This window comes from Nomascus leucogenys, chromosome 2, assembly GCF_006542625.1.
Source record: "Nomascus leucogenys isolate Asia chromosome 2, Asia_NLE_v1, whole genome shotgun sequence".
Classification (NCBI taxonomy): Eukaryota; Metazoa; Chordata; class Mammalia; order Primates; family Hylobatidae; genus Nomascus; species Nomascus leucogenys.
The window spans coordinates 69,502,598-69,529,258 of NC_044382.1; the positions used below are offsets into that span (position 1 = coordinate 69,502,598).

The following is a 26,661-nucleotide window of genomic DNA, read 5'->3' on the forward strand; positions in this document are numbered from 1 at the left end:
TTCCTGGGAAAATCAAACATTCAGCATTTTATCTCCCTGACATAATCTGAAGCTGCCCAGAACATGTCAGAAAACTATACTAGTGGCATCTAAAGGATGAGAAACATAGACTCTGCTTCAGGTCAGCAGTATAAGCATGATTCATGGTTCCTCTTTCAACTATCAAAACTCCATTTCACCTTCCAAAATGACCTATGACTCGAATACCCAGTGCTCCTAGGAACTCAAAATCACTTTAAAATAACAAACCTTTATTATTAGTAGTAGTCACAGTACTATAGTAGTTGTAGCAGCAGCAGCAGCAGCAGCAGTAATAGTAGTAGTAACCCTGCCATTATTCTAATTTAACATCTATGGAGCACTTACAAATATGCCAGGCACTATATTAAGGTCTTCACAGGCACTACTTTATCTAATTCTTGCAAAAATCCTTTATGGTTGGAAGTATTCTTACCCTCATTTTACAGACATGAAACTTGAGATTCTGAAATTGTTATTTAACTTGCCTAAGATCGTGGCCTGCTTGATTCCAAAGTCTGTACTCTTAACACTTATGCCATGCGGAGGCAGTCATCAAACCAGCAAACCAATATATTTTATTAAATAAAAAAATTAGCATGTACATACCAGGCTCTATAAGCTTCATACCACTCAGTACATATAAAGACAAACACAATCAATCAATCAGTCAATCACTCAATCATCCACCTTTGTCTGTCCACACAACTGCTCCTATGGATGAAGCCAGGGGATCAACAGAGATTGTGATCCACCTCCCCAGAGCAGAGAATCCGCCAAACTCACCAGAGTTCTTCTAGCATGACGTTCTTTGCCAGCATCAGTGCCAAGGCTTGGGCACCCACACTGCCAATGTTGTTCCCCACCAGGCTGGAGGTAATCATGGAACAAAAGCATGTCAGGGCAGGGAAAGACCTCAGAGATGAGCTAACCTATGGAGGGCAAAATTCATGGTGCTCACCTGGTCTGCTCCATTTCAGACATCACTAATTGATTGCGGTGCTCTTTTTTTTTTTTTTTTAACCCTTTTTAGACATCACTAATTGAATGCAGTGCTCTTTTTTTAAACTTTTTTAGACATCACTAATTGATTATAGTGCTGTTTAAGCCCAGGTGCAGCCTTAGAATTCTTTTTAATGTGGTGCACTGGGCACCCACTACCAATGGATTGGAATTGGTCCTTAAGATAAAATGTACCTGATCCAGCCCAATATCTTCAATTTACAGACACTGCATCAAAACCCTGAGAGGACAAGGGACATTTCCAAAGTCACCCAGAAAGACTCAAGTGTCCTCTCTTGAAATCCAATGGTCTTTTTTCCTTGCTCCATTGCCTAACATTGTGGGGTAGAAATAAAGTTCAAAGACCTTCAAAACTGGCCCCAGCTCCTCCCTCTTCACCTGATCTCCCCAAGAAAACTGTAGGATAGACTCTGAAGCTTACCTGAGCCACCTCAAGCTCTGGTGATCACCCAAGGCTTCAGCCAGGGCCTGGGCCCCCTCGTCACCCACTCTGTTGCCCCAGAATCTGAAAAGGCCAAAAGAGTCAACAGACAGTGTCAGTGAGTCCCTGATATGTGTTCTAGACGTGAACTAACAGTTCTCCTCCCTCTGCAGTCCCACCCAGAGGGGCAGGACCACTCAAACCCAGAGTGGCCTCACTGGGGCTCCTGGTCCCAGCAAAGTGGACCTGCCTCCATCTTTTGGGTGGGATGGCCAAACTTAACCCAAGGGTTTTCAGTGGCTTTACATTACAAACTTAGAGAATAGTGGAGGCCTACCCAGCCCAAACCCTTAAGGACAGGAACTCACTGACACTTAGTTCAGATATGTTTCCTGGTAACTGCCACCCACAAGTCCTTAGCTACCCTCCAGTACCTGCCCATAACAAGTCTAACACTTCTTCTGCAAGCTGGCTCTTTATCTCCTGCTTCTTCCTAACACCCCTAATTCCTTCATGCCATCAGCTTCAACTCCCCCAGCTTCTGGGCCATCCTCCTCTGACTCACTGTAGTTTGAAAACATCCCTTTCCAAAAGGTAGAGCCCAACTCACACCTTCTGACTTGTTGACTGTATTCTAGGGACCTACCCTGGACAGGTATGTGCACAAGTTAGCAAAGAATGGCTGAATTAGGACGTCTACTGCACTTTCATTCATTAGGTATGTATTTATTGAGCTCTGGCTACGTGCCAGCACTGCTCTGTGCCCCAGGGATATGACACTGTAATAACAAAAAACCTGAAAACAACTTAATAGTCATCAAAAAGTGACCAGTTAAATAGATTATGTAACACTCTGCAGCTCTTTGAAAAATGAGTTCAGGCTGAGCAAGGTGGCTCACATGTGTAATCCCAGTACTTTGGGAGGCAAAAGAGGGAGGATCACTTGAGCCCAGGAGTTTGAGACCAGCCTGGGCAACATAGTCAGACTCCATCTCTACAAAGCATAAAAATATTGGCCAGGCATGGTGGCGTGTGCCTGTAGTCCCAGCTGCTCAGGAGGCTGAGGTAGGAAGATCGCTTGAGCTTAGGAGTTCAAGGCTACAATGAGCTATGATTGCAACCACTGCACTCCAGCCTGGGTGACAGAGCAAGACCCTTTCTGTAAATATTAGTAAAATAAATAAATAGATAATGAAGTAAATAAAGAGGTCATAATGACCTAAAAAAATTCCTATAATAGATTGTGAAGCAAAAAAAAAAAAAAAAACCAAGCAAGTTACAGAACACTTTGTATCATATGACAGCTTTGGGGGTTTTAGAACAACGCCTGGCCCAGACAGGTGCTCTAATAAATACGTGTTGAAAGAGGTAAATACCCCCGATGTGGCAGATGTGACCTCAAGCAGAAGAGAGTTCAGTGGGGCTGTGTGGCCTCCTTTGTTCCAGACTCTGTTGCTACCAATGCAGTGTGGAAAAGATGTTGATTTCTAGAGCAACATAGTCCCATTCGTGGCTCAAACTGAGCTTGGGGGCCGGGTGCGGTGGCTCACACCTGTAATCCCAGCACTTTGGGAGGCCGAGGCGGGCAGATCGTCTGAGGTCAGGAGTTCAAGACCAGCCCGGCCAACGTGGCAAAACCCTGTCTCTACTAAAAATACAAAAATTAGCCGGGCGTGGTGGTGGGTGCCTGTAATCCCAGCTACTTGAGAAGCTGAGGCAGGTGAATCGGTTAAACCAGGGAGGCGGAGGTTGCAGTGAGCCAAGATCACGCCACTGCACTCTAGCCTGGGCGACAGAGTGAGACTACATCTCAAACAAAACAAAACAAAAACAAAACAAAACAAAAAACTGAGCTTGGGGGCAACTTGCCTCCCTGTGAAATGGGCCGGAACACCTAGGCCCTAAGGTTATTCTCTCTTCCTAGAGTCCCAGGTTCTAAAACTCCCAGTTCTTGTCAAATGGACCCCAGTTCACACTAGGGCATGACAGGATAGGAGAGTGGCTGCAGGAAACAGCACAGGTGCAAGCCTGGGTGCCTAGCAAACAGAGGAAGCCCACCCTGGGGCTGCAGTTTGGGGTACTCCCCTCCCTGGCAGGCCCTAGCGTGGTCCTACAGGGGACAAGAGCTCCGAGGGACCTAGCACAGCCCCTCTTATCCTGGGTGCCTTCCTATCCTTCCCCATTTCCTTCTCTTTCTTGGGTCAGGAGTCCTCACCCCTGGCTGTACATCCCCTGGGAAGCTTTTTAAAACGCCTGATACCTGGGCCTTGCACCTAGATATTTGCATTTCATCAGTCTGGGGTGGGAGGCCTGGCAACAGTGTTTAGAAGCTCCCAGGTGGTTTTTATATGCAGCCAAATTACAGCCCTGGCGCCCCCTGAGGATCAGAGGGCTTCCTGTCACCAGCTCGTGGGCACTGTCCTCCCCTAGCCCTAACATCCCAAACTTCCTGTTTGTCAGGCATAGACCAAGTGTGCAGGTGGCAGTCAAGGGCCGCCCACTCTCTCCCTGGCTTGTCCTCCCCACTGGAGCTGGGCTGCCTCTGGGGCCTCTTGGCTGAAGAGTTTCACCTGCCCCTAAATCCTCAAAAGTCCCAAGCCCCTCCATGCAGGTCCCTCTTCCTGGAATCCAACCTACCCCAGGAACTGCAAGGAGGTGTTGCCTCGGAGCCCCTCGGCCAGCACTTGGGCTCCCGCGGCGGTGATGTGGTTATTTCCTAGCCTGGAAGGGAAGACAGAGGAGGCTGAGAGAACACGGCGGCAGCCAGAAGAGGAAGGCCGTCTGTGCCCTGGCCAGGGAAACACAGGAAGAAAGCATTGAGGCGGACCTGCCTGGGAGGCAGCAGCCACAGCAGGTGCCCTCTCTGCTCGGTCCAGTTTACTCAGCGGCTCCCACAACTTCGTTTTCCCCCAGCAAAGGGAAAGTGGCAGCGGGACGCTGTTTTGCACAGCAGTGTGACAAGTCCAGGCAGGAGCCGCAGTAGGCAGCTGTCCTGGGAGTTGTTTTCCCCGGGACAGCAAGGGTGACTCAGGGTCACACCTTTCCCTCCGGTCTCAGCCACCCTCGATCCAGACCCCATCGTGCCCTCTGCAGCCTTCCCAGATCTGCTATTGCTACAGGTAGGCTTTACCTGTTGCACAAGAGCGCTGGGCAGGTCCAGGTGGCTGGAGGGAGGGGTGGGGCCCACTGAGCCTTCCAGGAAGGAAGGAGAGAGGGAGGGCCAAGGCTAGGGGTGAGGAGAGATCCCAGCAAGGAAGGCTCCTGCTGCAACCAAATCCAGACACCTCCGAGAGCTTCGGAGAAGCCCCAGAGCTCTCACCTGCAACCCTAGGCTTCCTGGGATAACTATACGCTTTCATTCTTTCAAGGAATGTCAAGCCACTTAGCTCACAACAATCCTATAAGGCAGATATTATTGTATCCTTGGAGAAGGGGTGTGGTGGTTAGGATAACTCACCTTTCAGCCTCAGCTCCCTGGAGGTAGCCAAGGGCCCCAGCTGCTGTGCTCCAAAATCTAACATCCTAGCGTCTGCACTTGCCAGCCCCTACCTGAGACATCAGGCTCCCCCGCCTGGTGAATTTGGTTCAAGAACTCCTCATCAGCCTTGCCAAGATGTCTTAGGACTGCACTGAAGTCCGAGGCACCCAGTCTCAACCTTCCTTCCTTCCCTCTCTCCTTCACTCAGGGACACATCCCCCAGCCTCCCCCAGCTCCCTTCCCCACTTTCCCTCTTAGGACTTTTCCCCAATAAATATGTGGCACGTCGAATCCCTGCTTGGAGGACCAGACTCACATAAGGAGAAAGAAGCTGGGTTCTTGTGTGATTTACCCATCATCTTTCAGCCACTTGCTTACTATATAAAGCCCCTGCCAGACGGTGCAGCCCTTGATGTGGATTAACTTACTTGCTCATCACTACAGCCTGTGAGGTAGCCATGGTTATTACCCCCATTCTACAGAAGGGGAAATGGAGGCACACAGACATTGGGCTGACCTGAGGTCACGCAGCTAATGAGGGTTCAAACCTCGGGCAGTCTGGCTCCAGAACCTGTGCTCTCAATTACAATGATATACGGTAATCCCCGCCCCCTGCTTATCCGCAGCTTCGCCTTCTATGGTTTCAGTTATCTGAAATCAACTGAAGTCCAAAAATATTAAATGGAAAATTCTAGAGATAAACAATTCATACATTTTAAATTGCATGCTATTCTGATCACGCGCCATCCGGCTCCATCCCACCCAGGAGTGAATCAGCCCCCCATCCAGCGCATCCACGTCCTATATGCTCCCATTTGGTAGTCATCAAGATCGTCTGCTCCTGACATCCAGCTGCCGACCTCATCGTCGCTCAAAGATTCAGGATCTCTGGGAGCAGATGATTCTCCTCCTGACGTGTGGTCAGGTCAACAGCAGCCCAGCGCCAGAGCACAGTGCTGCGTGCGTCATCCACCTCACTTCCTCCCATCACACAGGCATTTTACCACCACCCATCTTCCCAAGAAGAAGGGTGAGTACAGTACAAGAAGATATTTTGAGGGAGACGGAGAGAGTCCACATTCACATAGTTTTTATTATAGTATATTGTTATAATTGTTCTACTTTATTACGAGTTGCTATTACTCTCTTACTGTGCCTAATTTATAAACTACACTTTATTGCAGGTGTGTAGGTATTGGAAAAAGCATGGTATGTGTAGGGCTTGGTACTCTCCATGGTTTCAGGCATCCACTGGGGTCTTAGAATGTCTCTCCTGCACATACCGGAGGACTACTGTGTTGGCCACAAACTCAGCCTCCATTTCTGAAACTAGCACCCTTCTCAGGGATGGGCCAGCCAGGTCTGGCCACAGCTTATTCCAGGCTTGTGAGTCTGAGGGAGCAGGCAGTGGTAGCAGGACTGAGTCCTTTGTACAAGTTGGCACCTGTGGTTCTGATCTCAGTAGCCCTCACCGAGACTGAGCTATGTGGCCCGCCATTTTAAAATGGCAGCTCCCATCCATAAACCCAGCCCAAGAGGTGGAAGCAATTCTTTACTTTGTCTTCTTTTACTGCCTCACAAATCACAGGAGGCAAGAATATCTGAGAGAGAGAGAAGGAGAGAGAAGCCAGGCCAACCCAGCGGCCAGCCAGAGGGGCAATTTAATGGCATCAGGTAGGACAGAGAGAGACTCCAGTTGAAACTGGGAGACACTGGAGTAGCAGAAATGCAGAACCAGATGGACTGCAAACCTTGTATGCTCTGAGTGGTGAAAGGACCTCCTTGGAGTGTTGCAGCAACTGGCTGCCACAGCTGGGGTGGCAAGTAACTGTGTATGCCTCCCCCACCAGGACGAGCTCAACATGCATCGTGGAACTCAGTAACCCCAGAAAGCTCTGACACTCTTAGACACAGAAAAGGAAAGGGGCCTAGAAAAGCTTTCTTGCCCTACGGGCTAAAGGTCAAAAGACAGGAAGTCCTCAGCAGGGCTAGTCCAGAGTTTACTGGGGAGATCACAGCATTAGAGAACCCTTGCTTAAAATGAGACACTGTCCCTGCATTCAATCAGGAGGTCAGGAGCCAGTGTGGGCAGTGCCAGGCCAAGACCAGATCAGACTGACTCAGGTATGGGGCAAAAAATAGTTTCCAGGGAATAAGGAAAACCTGAGCTCACCTCAATGCCAAGAAGTTCTGCCTGCATGCAAGGAGCTTAGCCATGGAGTGTGCACAGCCGTCAGTCAATTTGTTGTTGAATAGACTGTTCAATTCCAGAAGAGAGGAGACACAGAAGCAAAGCACATTGGACAGTGAGCACCAAATCCCAGGGTTGCCCTTCCCCTCTGGGCAGGAATCACCTGCACCCCCCATCATGCAAACAGCCCCTGCCCCAGCCCATCACTCACAGCTTCCCAGGCTGCACGACCTGGGGTGAGACCAGGGGACTTGGGGCCCATTGTCCACAGCCCAGGCTGACTTACGCTAACTTCTGCAATTGCTCGCAGTGAAGAGCACATTCAATGAGCTTGCAGATGCCTCGGTCTGAGATATTGTTATCGCGCAAACTAAAGAGACAAAATAAATACATTTGAAAATGGAGCTAGTAAGACAAGAAAAAAATCTACAAATCCCGCAAAAAAGACTTTCATTCATCCCTGAAGTGCCCGCATCTGTGCTTCCAGGACACCCTGCATAGATGGAGCACCCCAAAAAAGTGGAAACCCCACGGTCCCTGGCCAGAGAGGTGGCATGGTGCACTATGATGGGGATGGCCCAGGACGTAGGATCCAGACCCCCTACTAAAGAACCCTGGAATCCTTAGGAAATGACAGAGCTAATTTGAGGCAATGTTTCCATCTCTGCAAAAGGAACATGATAATCACAGCAGCCTCACAAAGGGGATGATGGTGGAAAGGAGCTGATATATGGGAAAGGTGTAGCCTGAACTAGACAGGCTACCCCTGGGGACAATTTACCATCATCTAGGCCAGCAGACAGTAGACCAGCTGGATGAGAGTGGCCAAAACTTCAGAAACAGGCATGTAGGCAGTGGTTAATGAGGCCCTGCTGCCCAGTCCTTAACCCCAATGACACCACTCCAACAAGCTAGTCCCTGCCGAGCAAGCCCTGTCAGCCACTCCTCTTGGGGCACCATTCCCAAAACTCACCTGATCACAACATTATCTGAAAGCTTCCCTAAAATACAGATTCTCAGGCCCGTACCCTGGAGCTGGCAATCAAGTATCTGCGGGGTGGGGCCCAGGAATCTGTATATTTTAACAACTGTGCACATGATTCTTTATCTTTAGGCAAACTTGGGAGGCCCTGACTGAATGGTTAACAGCTCAGGCTCTGGAGTGCCTCAGCTGGATATTGTGATCCTGATCAGCCACTTACTAGTTATTTGCTAGTCTCTTCATCTATAAAAGACGGAACAGGCTGGGCGCGGTGGCTCACGCCTGTAATCCCAGCACTTTGGGAGGCTGAAGCGGGCGGATCACGAGGTCAGGAGATCGAGACCAACTTGGCTAACACAGTGAAACCCCGTCGCTACTAAAAATACAAAAAAAATTAGCCAGGCGTGGTGGCGGGCGCCTGTAGTCCCAGCTACTCGGGAGGCTGAGGCAGGAGAATGGCGTGAACCCGGGAGGCAGAGCTTGCAGTGAGCCAAGATTGCACCACTGTACTCCAGCCTGGGTGACAGAACGAGACTCTGTCTCAAAAAAAAAAAAAAAAAAAGAGGGAACAATAGTATTATCGGCCTCACCAGGCTGTGCACATAAAGCCTTGTGAGCACCTGGTACACAGTAAAAGTCACCTAGAATCATGATCACTAGCACTCATCACTATCCTTAGCACTTCCCAATAATAACATTATTTCATCCTCACAACAAGCCAGTGAAATGGGTACCATTATTATGTGCATTCGTGAGAAAGAAACTGAGGCACAGACAAGCGAAGTGACTTTGCCAAGGTTGTACGGCACATAAAGGCTTTGAGCCTAGGCAGCTTGGCTCCAAACCCCTCTTAACCATGACATTGTGCAGCTTCTCCCTCAGGGCCTCTTATGGCCACCTCTGTAGTGCAGTGATTTTTCAGACTGCAGGTTGCAGGTCATGCAAATCATTCTGAAGGTCCTGAGCAGCATTTCTAAAATGGAAATAGAACAGAACAGAAGAGAGAAGAGTGCCTCAGAGTTCATAAAGCAAAGTCATTTTGTGAAGCTTTGGTTCCATGTTGACATGGTGGCGCGCTCTCTTTCTCTCTCTCAATCGTTGTGGGTCACATTCAAAAAACTTTTAAAGCCATCACTCTAGAGTCTGAGAGAGCCAGAGTCTAAAGAAACCTATATAGGGGCACTGTGTATATAGGGTTTCCTAGAGGCTGAGGATTTCAGTTGGCATGGAAACACTTTAAGTGGGAGAGAGGCAGGTTGGCACTGTGGGAGAGGAGCCTGTGCCCTCCGCCTTCCTCCCTTCATCTCTTTCTCAATCTCTCTCTCTCTCTCTGTCTCATACACACACACACACACACACACACACAGACACACACACACACAATGCACTCACAGCAACCTCATGGTTGCTTCCCCTCCCCTACAGCCTTGGCAGTTTTAGTGTGTGTAAGGTGAAGAGTAGTAAAACTCGCTCAAGGACAGTAATTGCTAATGGAAAACCAAGCTGGTTGCTGCAGACCAGTAGTTCTCCCAGGGCGAGACCACTTGTGTCAGAATCACCGGGGGTGTTTGTGAAAAAATATAGATTTCATGGGCCCCACCCCAAACCTACTGAATGGGAATCACTAGAGGCAGTCCCAGGAATCTGCATTGCCACAAGTGCCTTTACACACCGCAGTCTGAGCACCATGAGCTAGAACCAGGCCACCCTCACCTTTCTCTGAACATAGAGACAGACCCACAGGTTTCCCAGAGCCCTTCTGCACACCCTGGTAATCACGGGGACATCCCTAATCAAGGATGGATGATCCATTCAACAATTCCAGAGATGGACTGGCCTATAAGGATCACACAGGCCAGTGATGCCTGGCCTCTTGGGGTAAAAACTATGAGTCTACTACCCAGGAAAATGTACATTCTTATTTCTATCAGGGAAATTGCTCCAACAGACAGGTTACCAAATTCCCACTCAAAGTGTCATGATCCTCCCTCCTAGGGAAATAGACTTTGGTGCTGGCTGTCTTCCATTTGCCTGGCCAGATCCACTCTCCCCCTTCTCTACCCGTCTCTGGCTCCTGGGAGGCTGATGCCTGGGGACTACTCCAGCAGACAGCCCACTCGGCCTCCCTGATGGGTCCAGTCAGTGGAAGGCGCTGGCCAGGGGCAAGAGTCGGGGTGGGGAGTTAGGGCCAAGCGGTATTCTTCCAGTTTGCAGAAGCTCAGGCAGCCATCTCCACACCTTCCCCCCAGCTAATTAGTCTCCCTCACCTTCCCCCTTCAAGTCTACCCTCCCCCAGCTGTTACTAACCCCAGGCCCCTGCACCAATCCTCTCGCTCTTCTAACTCCTGCCCATGGCTTGTAAACAATCTGTTTATTAAACTCTCCTCAAATCACCCATTTTAAGTGTGTCATCTGTTTCCTCCAAGACCATGATGGGTATAATCATATTTATATTCATTGCATATAATACATACATATATATATATATATATATATATATGCTATATATGTTATGTATTATGTTGTTATTATGCTTTAACCTAATGACCACGGTCCCTATGTCAGGGTTAACAAAAGTCACTGCACAGTTTCTAGTGGGTATCCATGTGTTTGGTCCATGGTGAAAAATAAATCTTGTTGCTTTGCCCCCAGAGAAGATGTATACCATCCTAATACTCTCAAGAAGAGGTTTGTCCCATGCTTAGGGTCAATTAAGGTCATCCAGATGTAGCCCAAAGCCCCTGGAGGCTGGGAATCAATTTTAACTTCAATCTAAAACTTCTGCTTTCCTATAGGTTCTAAATAGAAGCAGGGCATTCCCCTTTCAAGCTGGAAGGATGTTGGGGAATCTGTGGCATGCTGATCCGCAGGCCTAGGCACACCCTCTGCCCTTGCCTGCCCCCAAGACGTGGAAAGAGGCCCCTGAGTTCAGGGGCACAGATTCTCCCAAGGGCAAAACCTCACATCTTTGGCCGGGGCTCTAAGCAATACGGGTGGTGCTGAAATCCTGTTTGGACACTGTGCTACCTCAGGAATCCAAGAGTGGTTGTAACCCTGCAGCCACTTTCTATTTCTTGGGTCCTGAAATTCCCATCTGGTTGGGGTGTGAAAGTCTCTGATGGGGCACAAGTCACCTCCGATTTGGTGTCGTTCCTGATACGGACATATATTACACAAAACTTTCTGCAAGTGACCTCAAGGTTTTCAAGGAGCCTCTGAAGTGTATCCACAGACTGGTGGGGGGCAGGAAACCTGTAATCAGAATGATGCGATTTGTGAACCCCAGCTCTGCCATTTCCTGTGTGACCCTGGACAAGTTACTTCACTTCTCTGAGCCTCAAGTCAAGGATAATGGAGATAATAACATTCCTGCCTACCCCCCAGGGTGGTTGTAGAGATTAGATGAGGTCATTCCGGAAAGCATAGCACCAGACCCAGCACATAGGCTGGTCAATAAAGTATGGCTGTCATCATCACATATTGAAATTAAGACCCAGAAGGGAAGGGATCTGGACAGTGTTGCAAAGAAGGGTGGCAGAGGCGAAGCTGGGCCCAGACTTCTAGATCCCAGCTCGGTGCTCCCACACTTAGCCTTGATGGTGCTCCCCCATACCTGAACAGCAATGCCCAGTAACACTCACTACAGAGCCTTGCAGACACCAAGGCAAGGCAGCAGCTGCTCCACGCCAGTGTCACCCACAGAGTTGTGGTCCAGCTGCAGGGCCACGGGCCGCCGGAGGTGCTGCAGCACAAAGGCCAGGGCAGCACACTCAGCGGGGCCCACACTGCAAAATGTCAACTTGAGGTGCCCGACATTCAGGCCACGTGCAGCCTTCCGAGCCAACCGCTCCTCCTGCATCTCGTACAGGCTCCGGATAAGCCAGATGAACCCAGGCATAGCGTGCATGCTCTTGGCCTCACCCGGTGCAGCTGGCGGGATGGAGTGGAAGTGCTTGCGGAGGCTGCGGGCCAGACACCAGCGGGCACAGGCCTGGCGCCGGAGCAGGGCCTTCTCAGATGTCTGGCACTCAGCCAGCAGGCCCCAGTGCTCCCGGGACAACAGCCCCGCCAGGAAGGCTGCTGTGATCTGAAGGTTGTGTGGCTCGGCCTTCTGCAGCAAAGCTGCCACGCTGCTGTCCTTTCCCTCCGAGCCCTGGATGCACAGCGTGGGCAGGAGCCTGGCCATTGGTGAGTTGCCTGGCCTGCCACAATTGAAGAGGTGTCTGAGCAAAGCTGGTGGCACATCAGCACTGAGTGCCAGGTAGAACGCAGCAAAGAAGCACTGGAAAGTGATGTGCAGGAATTCCAGGGGCGCCGTACTCCCTGGCACGACACCTTTGGCACGCACCAGGAAGCCAAGAGAAATGTCATCAGGGCTGACCTGTGCTGCCTGGAGCTGCTGGGCTGAGAACACGTAGCAGCACATGCCCAGGCCCCACAGAGCTAGTCTGCCCAGGTGCAGGAGGGTGGGGAGGCGGCCCCGAAGAAGACTGGGTCCCAGACCCTGGGAAGCTGAGTCTGGGGGGACGGCATGCAGCAGAAAATGCTGCAGAATCAGCAGGTACATATCTGTAGTGGTCTTTGGGGACCCCCCCTCCTGCAGCAACAGTTCCTGGTGGCATTTGGACACCATCCATGAGAAGACGGGAAGGTGGCACAAACCGTGCAGAGCTGAGGTCGCTTGGAGCAGGCGGATGAGGCGGTCTGCCACCCCGGGCTCACGATGGCACTTCCTCAGGTACAGCTCGATGCCCTGTTCAGAGAAGCCCTTGAGATTGAACTCGGTGCGGATGTACTTCCTGAGGAACGCTGACACAGCGGCCGGACGGCTGGTCACCACCTTGCGGGCATTCTTCAGCAGGTTGCCCTGCAGAAGGTTGAAGAGCAGGGTCTGGACAGAGGTGGGGTCGGTCGGGGAGCAGTGGCGTTCGCGATCTGTGAACCTGAACTTGAACTCGTCAAAGCCATCAAAGGTTAACAGGACACGGTCAGGGTGGTCAAGGAGTAACTGGAAGATGTCTTCTTGACCAACATCAGGCCAACAGCAGTGCTCAAAGAGTAGAGTCCGCACAGAGAGTGGTTTGGCCATGCACTGCAGCTGCCGGCAGCTGAATGGGAAGACAAAGAGAAATTCCTGGAAGTCTCGCCCTGCAGCCCACAGCAAGTGCAGCCGCTGCAGGAGCGTGCTCTTGCCACTGCCCGCCTCACCCACCACCAGCACAGTGTCCGCATCGTCATTGAGGTGGCCGGGGGTGCTGAAGAGCTCCTCCAGGCCCAGGGTGGCTGGGCTCTTCGGCGGGGGTCCAGCCATGCCCACATCCGCCCAGACCTCCAGGACATTCTCTGTGTATATGTCCTCCAGGCAGAGCATCTCTGCTCCATCATAGGTACTGAGGAAGCGAGACTGAGCAGACACCGTGGTCCTCAGCTTGGCCATGTACTTCTTGCATGTGGCAGCTGGAAGGCAGAAGAAGAGGCAGATGAAGGTGGCACCATGGTGAAGATGGGACCTAACCAGACAGTGGGCTGCTGCGGGGGAAGCTGACGTAACCTAAGGGATAGGAGAGCCAGCGGGCACCCATCCTGGCTCCTCCATTCACAAGCTGTGGACTTTGAGGACAGTCAAGGAAACTTCCTAACCCTCAGTTTCCACCTCTGTAAGGTGGGAGAAATGTTGGTGACTACATTACAGAGTTTTACACGGATCAACTAAGATGACCTACGTCAAGTGCTTCGCACAATGCCCAACACGGAGTAAGTGCTCAAAAGACATCAGTGACTGCCATTATCATTACTGACACCGGGAGGAGTTCTAGATGATGGGAAGGGGCTCTGGGCTGGGATCGGAAGACCTGTATTCTGATATCTGTCCTGCCATAGTGGCCGGGTGGCTTTGGATAAATCCCTTCACCACTCAGCCTCAGTTGACTTTTTCTAAAGGGGAACGAAGGGCTTAAGGGCTCAGAAGCCCAGTCTCTGAAGTCAGACACACCTGAGTTTGAAAACCTGGGTCCACCATACACTTGGGCAAGCCATTTAGCCTTTCTGGGCCTCAGTTCTCTCATCTGTAAAAATGGGGACAATATACACCTGGAAGGATTGTTTCAGGAGGCAGTGAGATAAAATAGAGTTTAAAAGAATATCTGACATGGCAAACTCTCAAAAAATGGTGTTTATTATCGTTATTATTCATGGATATATTAGGCACAACAATAGACCCTCGAAGATGTCCATGTCCCGATCCTCAGAACCTGTGAATATGTTGCCTTACGTGGCAAAAGGAATTCTGCAGATGTGATAAAGTTAAACTTCGAGATGGGGAGATGATCCTGATTGATCTGGGTGGACCTAGCAAGGGAAGGCCTCGGGGTCACCGGGGTGCCCCAGCTGAGCACTCGAACAAGAGTCTGTGATCATGCCTCCACTTCCCCATCCTCCCCATGTACCCCATGCAGGGAGAGTTTTCATGCACGGGGTGTGTTTTGAAGGCCAGTGCTCTTCCTTTCTCATCCTGAAAGTAATGCGAGCAAACCATTTCCTGTGTCAGGGTTTAGTTCCCCTTTCAGGAAATGGGGAAGTGCTGGTTTAGAGTCCCAGGCTGGTAGGAGCTTGGCATGGTCTCCCGCCATCACAGCCTCACTGCCCCCAACCAAACACTGGCCCACTATTTTCAACCCAAAAACTAACAAGTAATTTTCATAGGGCTCTGAGCTCACTGATGACTATCTGCAGTCACACAAAGGGGATGTCCTGTGTTTATGTCACCTCTGTTGTTCCCAGAGTTGATGATTATTGCTGAGCTTTCTGCCCTCTGAATATACCAGGATCCCTGAACTTAGACCATAAGATAGATATCTTCCTCTCCAATACATATCAGATATATATCTTCCTCTTCCGACCTGATTTCCAATGCAGGTTTTCCAGCCACCACCAATGATACTAAAATTCTTCAGAAAGAAAAATAATGTCATTTTATAGAGAAATAAACACACCAATTGTCACCTTTAGAAGTGTGGGGAATCTTGCATCCTGGCCTGGTCTTACAGTGACCAGCTGTGCTTGATGATATCAACAGCAAACCTCAACCAAGGGCCAAACCAGGCCCTGCGCTCCGTGCTGCGCACCTGCTGTGGTGCACTGATGTTTAGATCCTGTTCTTCAACGAGACGGTGCACTCACGAGTGCCAGGCACAGACTTCCAGCCACCCCTCCCACAGGCTTGCTTGCTGCCCAGAGGGCACAGCCCAGGGTGATAGACCCATCTGCTAGCACCAGGCACAGCTCAGGGGGCTTCAGTGCCAATGAGCTTTCCCTACAGTGGTGTAGAAACAAGCCCTAAAGAGTGCCAGGCTTGCACCCTTTCTTTACAACTGACATTTCTTCCCCCAAGAAGAGAGAAAGTGTAGGTGGGGACAATATACACTCAGACCCATCTCCCCCTCCCTCGTCACTTAACCTCCCTGCCCAGTTTCTACGTCTATAAGTTGGGAAAAAACACCACCTACTTCTCAGGGTTGTTGCAAAGGGTAGACATTGTCCATAAAGCACCTGGCAGGATGCCTGGTGTGTTCAAGTGGTGCGGTCCAAGCCCCTCCTGTTCCTGAGTTTGGGTGGTGACCCTGGGCACTGAGGGATACCAGAGTCTCTAGATCCACTTGGTTCTTGAGTTTTCAATTGTGAGCTGCTAAATTTCAGAGATCAAGAGATACCAGCCCTAACTCAAAACATGTGTCCATATCTTTTTGGTACAGATAATGAGAGTTTGGATGATAAGAAACACCTTTAGTAAGCCCTCAATATATGGTAGCCCAATTGTCAGTATATTGTGTGGGAGATAATGAAAGCTAATAGCTAACATTACATGCTTTTGTCCTTCTAATCCTCCTAAAATCCCAATGAGACAGGGGATGGTGCTAGCCTTAAAACAAGGAAACTGAGTCATAGGGAGGCTATAGTGCCAGCATATGGGATGCTAACCGAGGCGTGTTCTGCTCTTAACCATGGATCTGCACTGACTGCCCTTCCCTTTCTGATTAACTGAAAACATATACCTACCTTCCAAAGGCAGGGCCAACGGGACTGGTAATTCCTGAACATGTTGTAGAAGGAAGGCAGCCAATCCATTCGCTTTCACCGTGGCAAGATCAAGCAGCCTTCTTGCCTATGGGAAAGGCAGAAGACATTATTCTTCCAGGAGGCTGATGGAGCAATGTGGGAAGGCTTACTGATTACTACAACTTCATAAGCGTCTCTCTTCCATCCAGAATAAAAGGTCAGAAAAACAACCGAACAACCACATGAGTTTCAAGTAGTTAATACAGTGTTGGATGGTGAATTGAACACATGCATCCATCTGGCTCCAACTCAAAACTCACTAAAACAGTGAATAACTGAAAAATAAATGAAACAAAATGAAGACATAAACCTACAAAGAGGGGAAATGATTCTGCAGGCTGTAAATCATTTGGAAGAGAAGTGATTTCATCAAGTCTCATGGATTGAATATTTGAATACAATCTCTGCTCAGACTCCCACATCTTCATCTCCAGCCTGAACTGTCCCCCTGAACCCTGGACTCACACATCCAACTGCCTATTTTCCATCTCCACTTAAAAGTTTCATAAACACCTCCAACATATTCAAAACTAAACTCCTAACTTGCCCACGCACCTGCCAAACCGACAGCCTTCCTCATCTTGGCTAATATTAACTCCATTCTTCCAGGTGCTCTGCCCCGAAGTCTTGGAGTCACCCTTGAAGCCTCTCCTCTGTAATCTGCCAAATCCTGTTGACTCCACCTTCAAAGCATGTCCCAAAGGGCACTGTTCCACAGAAATAAAATGCAGGGCACAAATGCAAGCCACATGTGGAATTTCAAATCCTCTAACAGACACACTTTTTAAAGTTAAAAGAAATAGATGAAATCAACTTTAATCACATATTCTATTTAACCCACAACAGCCAAAACATTACCATTTCAACATGTAATCCATGTAGAAAATAGCAAGATATGGCTGAGCGTGGTGGCTCATGCCTGTAATCCCAGCACTTTGGGAGGCCAAGGCGGGTGGATCCCCTGAGGTCCGGCGTTCCAGACCAGCCTGGACAACATGGTGAAACCCCATCACTACTAAAAATACAAAAAATTAGCCAGGCATGGTGGCATGTGCCTGTAGTCCCAGGTACTCAGGAGGCTGAGGCAGGAGAATCACTTGAACCTGGGAGGTGAAGGTTGCAGTGAGCCGAGATCACACCACTGCACTCCAGTCTGGGTGACAGAGCAACATTGGGTCTCAAAAAAAAAAGAAAAAAAGAAAGAAAAGAAATAGCAAGGAATGTTTCATTCTTTCTTTCATATTAAGTCTTTGAAATCTGGTGTGTATTATGTGCTTATGGAAACTCCATGTGGACCAGCCAGGTCTCTAGTGCTCAAATGCCATCTGTGGCCAACGTCTACATACCAGACACAGAACCATTTCTTGTCACCTCCTCTATACCATCCTCCTCCAAGCCACAATCCCTGCTCATCTGGAAAGCTGCACAGGCTGCAAAACTTGTCTGCCTGCTTCTGTTCCTGGCCCCACAGCCTAGCCTTAATGCCACAGCCAGAGTCTAATCCTTTACAAATAAAACTCAGGTCACATCGCTCCTGTACGAACGTCCCAATAGCGTCCCTATTTCCTCAGAGTAAGAGTCCAAGTCCAACAGTAACCTTCAGGGCCCAAAACAGACAAAAATACCTGTCTAGAACCACATGGACCCAAGTTTCTCCTTTCATGACCCCTCTTACTCCACTCAGCATCCTGGCCTCCTGTTTCCTAAAACTACCAGGTATGCTCCTGCCTCTGGGCCTTGGCTCTGGCTGTCCTCTCAGCTTGGAAGCCTTCTCCCAGCCATCCATGTGGCTAATTCCCTGTCCTCCTTCCAGTCTTTACTTGAATTTCACCTTCTAAGTGAGAACTCTGACTACTCTACTTAAAATTGCCATCATTTATCCCCTTCCCAAACTCTCAACTCCCAAACCCACTTTACTTACTTTCTACAGTACTTATCACCTTCTAGCACGCTCTGTAATTTCCTTCCTTTGGCTTATTGTCCTTCTCCCCTGACTGGAGCGTGTGTATTTCCAAGACAAAGATTTTTGTCTGTTTTGTTCACTGAGGTATCCCCAACACCTAGAAGAATGTCTGGCACAAATCAGGTGCTCAAGGACTTGCTGAATGAATGAATAGTAATGGACTGAGGAGACTCCTGAAAGCCAAATCTTTTTTTTTTTTTTTTTTTTTTTAGCAGTAGCAAGATTTATTGCAAAGAGCAAAAGAACAAAGCTTCCACAGTGTGGAAGGGGACCCGAGCGGGTTGCCCCAAATCTTAAACCCAAAACAAGAAAGTTGAAAACCATGCAGTGTGTACCCTAGGATCTGTAAAGGGCTCTGGAATGATCAGCATGAGGGACCTCTGGAACTGAAGGAAATGACTAAAACAAGGAGGACTGCATCAAAGTGGTTTCTGAAACAGATTTCTGGTTTATCCCCAGGCAAAAGGTCTGTGGTCTACTCAGATAACTTGATCAACCCAGGAGGCGAAATCTAAAGATATAAACACTGTCATTTGCCAAAATATCTACAGTGAAATTCATGGTAGACAAGTTTCACCCACATGCTCAACAAGTTTTAAAGTCCTACCTGTCAATCTTGAGAAAGAAAACCAAAGAGTATCATGAGCCCAGAGAAAGCATCTAATGTGGGAGATAGAAGCCAAACAAGGAGGGAAGGGGAAAGTAACTTGTAGAAAAAGTTTACATAGGGTGAAAAACAGTCAAACAAACAAACAAAGAACCCACGTATCTTATGATCCTTAAGTCAAAGAAGATGTTGCATCCATAAAACAAGAGTAAGATACTACAAAAAAGCAACAGTCAAACCTACCTCTTGCAAATTAAAATCATGACATCAAAAATGAAAAATTCAAGAGTTTAAAGATAGAGTTATGACTATCATAGAAAAGTAGAGCAAAAAGACACAGAGATGGAAAATAGAAGAAAATTAAATGATCAGTCAAGGAATTCTAACATTGAATTAATACTAGTTTCATAAAAAGAAGAGATAAAATGGAGAGGAAGAAATCACCTATAAACTAATCAAGAACATTTCCCAAAACATAAAGAGAGAAGTTTCCAGATTCAAAGTACCTCTTGGGTGACCAACACAATGGAAGAACACCAAGGCACATAATTGAAATTTTAAAATGCTGGGGGCTAAAAGAAAATTTTAAAAGCTTCCAGAAAGAGTTTTAAAATGGTTTTGGAGGTTGGGTATGGTGGCTCACGCCTTTAATCCCAGCACTTTGGGAGGCCGAAGTGGGCAGATCACCTAAAGTCAGGAAATCAAGACCAGCCTGGCCAACATAGCAAAACCCCATCTCTACTAAAGGGTGTGGTGGTGGGTGCCTGTAATCCCAGCTACTCAGGAGGCTGAGGAAGAAGAATCGCTTAAACCCAGGAGGCAGAGGTTGCAGTGAGCCGAGATCACACTACTGCACTCCAGCCTGGGTGACAGAGTGAGACGCTGTCTCAAAAAGAAAAAAAAAAAAAAAAGGTTTTGGAATTCTTAGAAGCAATATTGAAAAGAGATGACAATGGAATAATGCAATCAAAATTCTGAAGGAAAATGATGGCCAGCCCAGAATTTTATACCCAGCCAAACTATCAATCCAGTATGAGGGAACTTTTAGACATGTGAGAGCTCAGAAATTTTAACTTTCATACATTCATTCTAAGGAATTGACTGGAGGATATGGTCTAGCAAAATGTAGTAAACCAGGAAAGCAGAGGCCATAGGATTCAGGATACAGGGGACCAACACAGGAAGACCATGTAGGGAAATCTCAGGTTGATGGCTGTATACTATAAGTAGATGGCCACCAGTTCAGACAGAATGGAGCAGTGACTCAAGATTCAGACATGTTGAGGGCAGTTATCTCCTAGATGTCCAGGCAAGCCTGACCCTAACCTTTATCTATATTTGACTTGTCTTCACCATGAACTAGTATCATTTCTTCTCAACTCCTGCTGCCTCAGTCAGCTGAGGACATTCATTTCACTCCACAAAAGTGTTTAGCCTTGGCCTATTCCTGTGAGCTAGAATAGCCTTTGGCAACTTTACCACTGACTGTACAAAGCAGCCCACTTCCTCTGGCCATTTTCCTCCGGACACAGCACCTAATTCGCATCAGCCCTACCAGACCCTCCAGTTGCAATGAGCCCAATATTTCCCCAGACTCATTCATGGCATTGCCTACTGACTTCCCAGAAGAGGTCCTTATAAATTCCCAGGGAAGGAAAACCAGACCAAGTCCCTGAGACTCCACTTAGCTTTCCCTGCCTTGGGAACCTTCATCTAAGAAAAGGCAATAGTGACCTTTCTTTCTTTTTATTTTTTATTTTTTTTGAGACAGAGTATTGCTCTGTCACCCAGGCTAGAGTGCAGTGGTGCAATCTCAGCTCACTGCAACCTCTGCCTCCTGGGTTCAAGCGATTCTCCTGCCTCAGCCTCCTGAGTAGCTGGGACTACAGGCACATGCCACCATGCTTGGCTAATTTTTTGTATTTTTAGTAGAGACGAGGTTTCTCCACGTTGGCCAGGATGGTCTCGATCTCCTGACCTTGTGATCCACCCGCCTCAGCCTCCCAAAGTACTGGGATTAAAGGCCTGAGCCACCGCACCCAGCCTAATTTAAGGGACCTTTCTTTACACAGCTATTTTTAGCTTGCTACTCAGTTTTTCAAAATAGAACAATACATTGTTTGGGGATTTATTTTAAAAGATGCTAAAACATTAAAGAAAGGCAAAGAAATGATTTACACAAAAGTCAAGCCAGTGTTTACCTCTAGTAGTTGCAATTAAAGAAGGCCCCAGGTACTGGCGACATCCTGTTTTTTAACCTGGGTGATGGGAACAGTTTACACTATACATATGAAATATACACACTCTTCTGTATGCATAGTGCATTTCCCAATTTAAAAATGTTTAAGTTAATATTGTTATAGGAATCAGGCAATTCAGAGCTCAGTCTGACACCTCAGCCCTATCAACTTTAACAGTTGCATGAGTCAGACGGACAGCTGGTATTACAGCTGGTGTTACCAGCCTCAGGTTTCCTAACAACTGCTATGCCCAACTGAGCAAGTTTACCACACAAAGCCCCCACATTTTATGACAGACAGAGAATAGCACAAGCTCTGGAGGAAAACAGGCCTGGATTCAAATTCTAGCTGGGCCGCTTCCCAGATGGGCGATTTGGGCAGTTTCTTCATTGTTAAGAAACAGTGTAGTCACACTACACCCTTGTGGTGCTTAAATAAAACAATACAGGGAATGGACTGGATACAGTGCCTGGCACACAGTAGGCATTCACTCAGTCAATAGTAGCAATGGGTATTTTTGGAATTTAGTTCTTTAACTTGCATTTTGTTTCATTCCACAGCATTTTCTGTCCCTAACCTGCAATCAATGACAACTACTTCTTTATAGGAAATTAAAAGGCCATTTGGGAAGACATGTTGGTTGGATATACCATAAGCACCATCCAAATGAAATCAGTAAGGCCACTAAGGGAAGGCCACCAAATCAGAGTCACAGAATGTCAGAGCTCAAAGGGAGCTCAGAGACAGCTGGATTCTAAAGGCTTAAACCTCAGGCAGTGCAATCCTTTCAAAATCTCCTGCTCGCCTCAGATCTGTTGTCTCCCATCCCTGCTACCCACTCAGCTCAGTCCCAACCTTCAATGTTTGCTTTTGCTGTCTATTTAGCCCTTTCTTAAGATGAATTCTTAGCTCACTAAAATTCAGCCTTAGAGGGGCGCGGTGGCTCATGGCTGTAATCTCAGCACTTTGGGAAGCCAAGGGAGGAGCATTACTTGAGCCCAGGAGTTTGAGACCTCAACATAGCAAGACCCTGTCTCTACAAAAAAAAATTAGCCTGGTATGGTGGTGCTAGCCTGTGTCCCACCTACTTGGAAGGCTGAGGCGGGAGAATCACTTCAGCCCAGAAGTTCGAGACTTCAGTGATTTATGATCGTGCCACTGCACTCCAGCAGCCTGGGTGACACAGTGAGACCCCCATCTCAAATAAATAAATAAGCAAATAAATAAATAAATGCCTTTCTTCTTTCCTAATCTAGGCATCTAAGGTTGTAAATTTCCCCCTATGTTCTGCTTTAGCTGTATCCGACAGATTTTGACAAATACTATTCTCATTATTGTTTGGTTCTGAATATTTTCTGATTTCCATCATGATTTCTTCTTTGACCCATGAGCTATCCCATTTCTTTTCTTCACCAATCCATGTACTTCCTCTATTCATGTCCTGTCTTCTCTGGGCCCTAGGGATCTCGGCTACCTTCTCCAAACCCCTCAGACCATCTGTACCAGATCACATTGCTGAACTTTTAAAGACGACAAGACACAATCTTGTAACTTCTCAGATGGGCTGATTCAATTCCCCTAACAAATTATAAGAGAAACTAAGGTCAGTCCAATAACGAATATGTCTTCTGTATGTGCAACTAATCAGAGAGGACTGCACCACATCTGCTCTGTAAATACCTAGCCATGTGAGCCAGCTTTAGTGCAGCCTTGAAGACAAATTCTTTTATTTCATCAATCTCAATCTAGGGTTATCCACACTCATGTGAACAACACATATATTTTTGGAAAGCAGACAAAAATACAAACTAAAATGTTCCCCAACCCAGCCCATTTTAACACTGCAGTGTCATTGTAATTCAATCATTCATTCAATAACTCACTTATTTCATCAACAAATATTTATGGAGTACCTACTATGTGCAAGGCTCTATGAACACAACAAACTTTAAGCAAATATGTATGAAGAACCTAATAGATTCTGGCTCAATAAATGAATGAATAAATGAATGATGGATGAATAAGTCAATGACCAGTGCTGGCCAACTGGTCCAGCACTGGCCCCCTCATTAACTACTGAGAGCTTATTTAAACTACTTTCCTTGGTCTCAACTTCCCGATTTATAAAGTGTAATGTTACTGAGTGCTCCATCTACCTCTCAGGAGCCCTAAGAATCACTATTTGGAAGAAAACAAAAGAGTTTCAAAAATACTCAGTGGTCATTTCTCTGACCTTCTGGTCTCTGCTGAGTTATTACATTCTCCGGGGCAGTTATATACCAACTCTGAACATCTATCATCTAATGCAATTTCATGTCAGAAATCCTACATAAACATTTAAGCTATATTAGTTTATAATATGCTATGTTAATTATAAAATAAATTCAATATACTGCAGTGTTATGATCTGTCGTGCTGTTAATTTAAAACAGACACAAATAAAAGTGTACAAGTACAGAGTATCACTCATAACAGAAATAATAAATAGCAGCCAGTGGTAATAGACACCATCCTAAGCATTACTCAAATTAACTCACTGAATCCTCCCAAGAGCCTTATAGGATAGGCACCATTTGACTATTAACCATTGTTTTATAGATGAGGAAACTGAAACAAGAGAGATTGAGGCTGGAGAGGCTCCATAGGGAAGCCTGAGATCACACAGGGTTGACCTTGAGCCTGCACCATTCTGGCTCCAGAATCTGAGCTCCCGGCCACCACACACTTCCTCTCGGCAGAAGTGCTCTGTTGGCCAGGCAAAGTGGCTCATGCCTACAATCCCAACAGTTTGGGAGGCCAAGGCGGGAGGATTGCTTAAAGCCAGGAGCTGGAGACCAGCCTGGGCAACATAGCAACACTCCATCTCTAAAAGAAAAAAAAAAAAATTAGCTGTGCATGGTGGTACAGCACCCGTAGTCCCAGCTACTCGGAGGCCAGAAGATCACTTGAGTGCAGGAATTCAAGGCTACAGTGAGCTATGATTGTGCCACTGCATTCTAGCCTGGGTAACAGAGTGAGACAAAGAAAAGAAAAGAAGAAAGAAAGAGTTGTATGTTTCCTGCCAAGAATCAAAAGCAAATTTTACCTGCCTGGCTACCTTTTTAGGGGAAATCCCACGGACCAAGTTACCCCACAGGCTGACTTCATGAGGACAAATCAGTCTTGGTGACTAAGCACCCCTTTCCTGGGAACTCTGTGATGCACGCCAGGAGTGCCTCACCCTCTGGGACGGTGTGAAGATCGGCAACCTGATTTCGTCACATTCGTACTGGCTGACGAAACCCCGCTCCCATGCCAATTCCAGCACGCCCTCCACATGGCTGTGGAGCCTCCTGACAATGGCTGGCCGGTGACTCTGCAGGTCTCGGGCTGGGTGGAGTGAGTGGGGGTCCCAGCAGCCATGCAGCTTGGGGGATTGGCTGTCGGCCTGGGCTTCTTGGGCAGCCGCGATGAGTTTCTGACAGGCCCAAGTACCCTTATTCCAGACGGTGTCCAGGAGGCGCCTGGCCAAGTGGGAGAGAGGCTGGCCCAGGAGGTGGAAGCCCTCGTAGTCCTCCCAGGAGAGGACCTCCCAGGACAGCAGCCAGTCCAGGACACTCTCGAAGCCCTCCAAGGACCCTGAGACCAGCAGCTCCACCAGCTGGCTCCTCTGTGCCTGAAAAGCCTCCTGCGAGCACATTTCACAACCTGGGGAGGAGAACAAGGTCAGTGCGGGACTTCTCCAGAAGCCAGATGCAGGGTGGTCGGGGAAGGCCAGGGCAAGTCAGCCCCAGCAGAACCCGAGTTGGCCATGGTTCTAGCCTCAGACATTACCCAATCCAAGCTCCCCACCATATAGACGTGAAAATTGAGACCCAGAGAAGGCAGGAAACACCTCAAGGTCCCACAGAGTTTGAAGCAACCAAGAATTAAATCAAGACCCCTAACTCCCATATCCATGCTTGGTCTCCGGCTTAAAACGTTTTAAAAGGCTTGAGGTAATATTAGGAGCAAGAGATCTCCCAAGGTCATTGGAGATCAGGAGCTCTAGACCAGCCTGGCCAACATGGTGAAACCCTGTCTCTATTAAAAATACAAAAATTAGCCAGGCGTGGTGGCGAGCGCCTGTAATCCCAGCTACTCAGGAGGCTGAGACAGGAGAATCACTTGAACCAGGAGGCAGAGGTTGCAGTGAGCCAAGATGGCGCCACTGCACTCCAGCCTGGGCAATTGAGCAAGACCCTATCTCAAAAAAAAAAAAAAAAAAAAAAAAGAGAGAAAGAGATATCTTCCAAGCAATCAGAGAATTCATTCTCATCGAAGCAGGGTGAGAGGGGCTCTTTCATGCTGGCTGGGTTCAGGCTACAGCAGTTTCAGTAACGGCTAATATTAATTAAGCATAAACTACACACCAGGCACCACTCTAAGTGCTCTCCTGCATGAATTCACTGAACCCTCCCAGCCACACTGAAGTAGTGCCTATGATCTGCCCATTTTACAGAGGAAGACACTGAGGCACCGAGAGGCTAAGTGATTTGTACGATGTGTCACAGCTAGACAGGCAGAGTCAGGATTTCAACATGAGCCGTGTACGACTCCGTAATGCATGTCTCTAACTCTTACGTTTGGATTCCCCACAGGGGCCCCAAGCCCGTGCTGTGTGTTTTGCACACTGCTACTCCAAGGGGTAGACTCAGAATATTGTTCTAAAGGTCCTGTCCCAGGCAAAGTGAAAAATTACGGTGCAAACTAAGTTGTTTCCGAACGTTCTGGTGCCTTGTCCCCCATCAACACTTCCCACATACACTTGCCCTAGGGCCCTCACCTCCCTCCCACGCCCTCGAAACCACGGTGCACAGACTGCTGCCACTGCTATCATCAGTGACCTGCTGTGGGTTCTGGGAATTTGAGGGGAAGTGACCCTCCAGGAGCTTCAAGCCTTGGGAGGGACCCTGAGCAGCCAAGAAAATCTCTCAGCATGGTCAGTTCTGCGATTGTCATGGGGTCCGTGGACAAGGGCTGCTGCAGTGCCCCGAAGAAACGAAAGTGAAAGGGTGTAGGCATGGACAACAAAGAGGGCCGTCAGCTTCTTTTTATAAATCAGGGACATTCCCAGACACTCGAGGGAGCAGATGCCAAGTGGCCTGGGGATTTTACCTCTTTCCTGATGATTGTTTATGTGTCTCTCTCCCTGCCTGGGCCACGTGGAAGCCTGGGTCTTACTCGTCCTGGCATCCCTGAGCCTGGCACAGCATTGTCCCCCACAAAGACACTGCGGGAATGTTCATGAATCAAATATGCCCTGGGCTGGGGGTGGGGGGAACACTCTGTACCCATCCTCATACGGTAGCCAAGGTAAGCAAAAGGAGAAAGCTCCAATCTCTCAGAATGCTGCTGGGGCACATGGGGCCCTGTGCTGGTCAGATGAGGAAACTGAAGCAATAAGGTTACTTGTGTGTCTGGCTGCTTGGGAGAGAGGGTGTTCCCTGCCGCAGAGGCCACTGGAAACCCAGGATCTAAGGTAGTTCTCTCAGGCCAAGGAGTTCTCCTCCCTGTGCCCACGTCTAAGCAGAGGAGCCAAGAGGGTGGAGTGGCCAGGGACGGGGGAAGAGAGGACAAAAAAGGGGTAGAATAAGCTCTGGGC

The 26,661-nt window shown here is 48.2% G+C and overlaps 1 protein-coding gene across 3 annotated transcripts in view; it reads right to left on the reverse strand.

Moving 5' to 3' along the window:
- The window catches only part of NOD2 (nucleotide binding oligomerization domain containing 2), a 39,480-nt gene that overhangs the window by 8,873 nt on the left and 3,946 nt on the right, over positions 1–26,661 (reverse strand). For 2 of the 3 annotated variants that reach the window (XM_030823090.1, XM_003263043.2), the window contains exons 2-9: positions 24,259–24,725; positions 16,169–16,274; positions 11,755–13,570; positions 7,418–7,501; positions 7,114–7,197; positions 4,100–4,183; positions 1,463–1,546; positions 805–888 (exon numbers count right to left, since the gene is read on the reverse strand). In XM_030823090.1, coding sequence (XP_030678950.1) covers positions 805–888; positions 1,463–1,546; positions 4,100–4,183; positions 7,114–7,197; positions 7,418–7,501; positions 11,755–13,570; positions 16,169–16,274; positions 24,259–24,717 — 2,801 coding nt within the window. In that variant the 5' untranslated portion in view covers positions 24,718–24,725. Of the gene's footprint in view, positions 1–804; positions 889–1,462; positions 1,547–4,099; positions 4,184–7,113; positions 7,198–7,417; positions 7,502–11,754; positions 13,571–16,168; positions 16,275–24,258; positions 24,734–26,661 lie in introns of all 3 variants that reach the window. The other variant, XM_012504681.2, reaches the window with a different exon arrangement.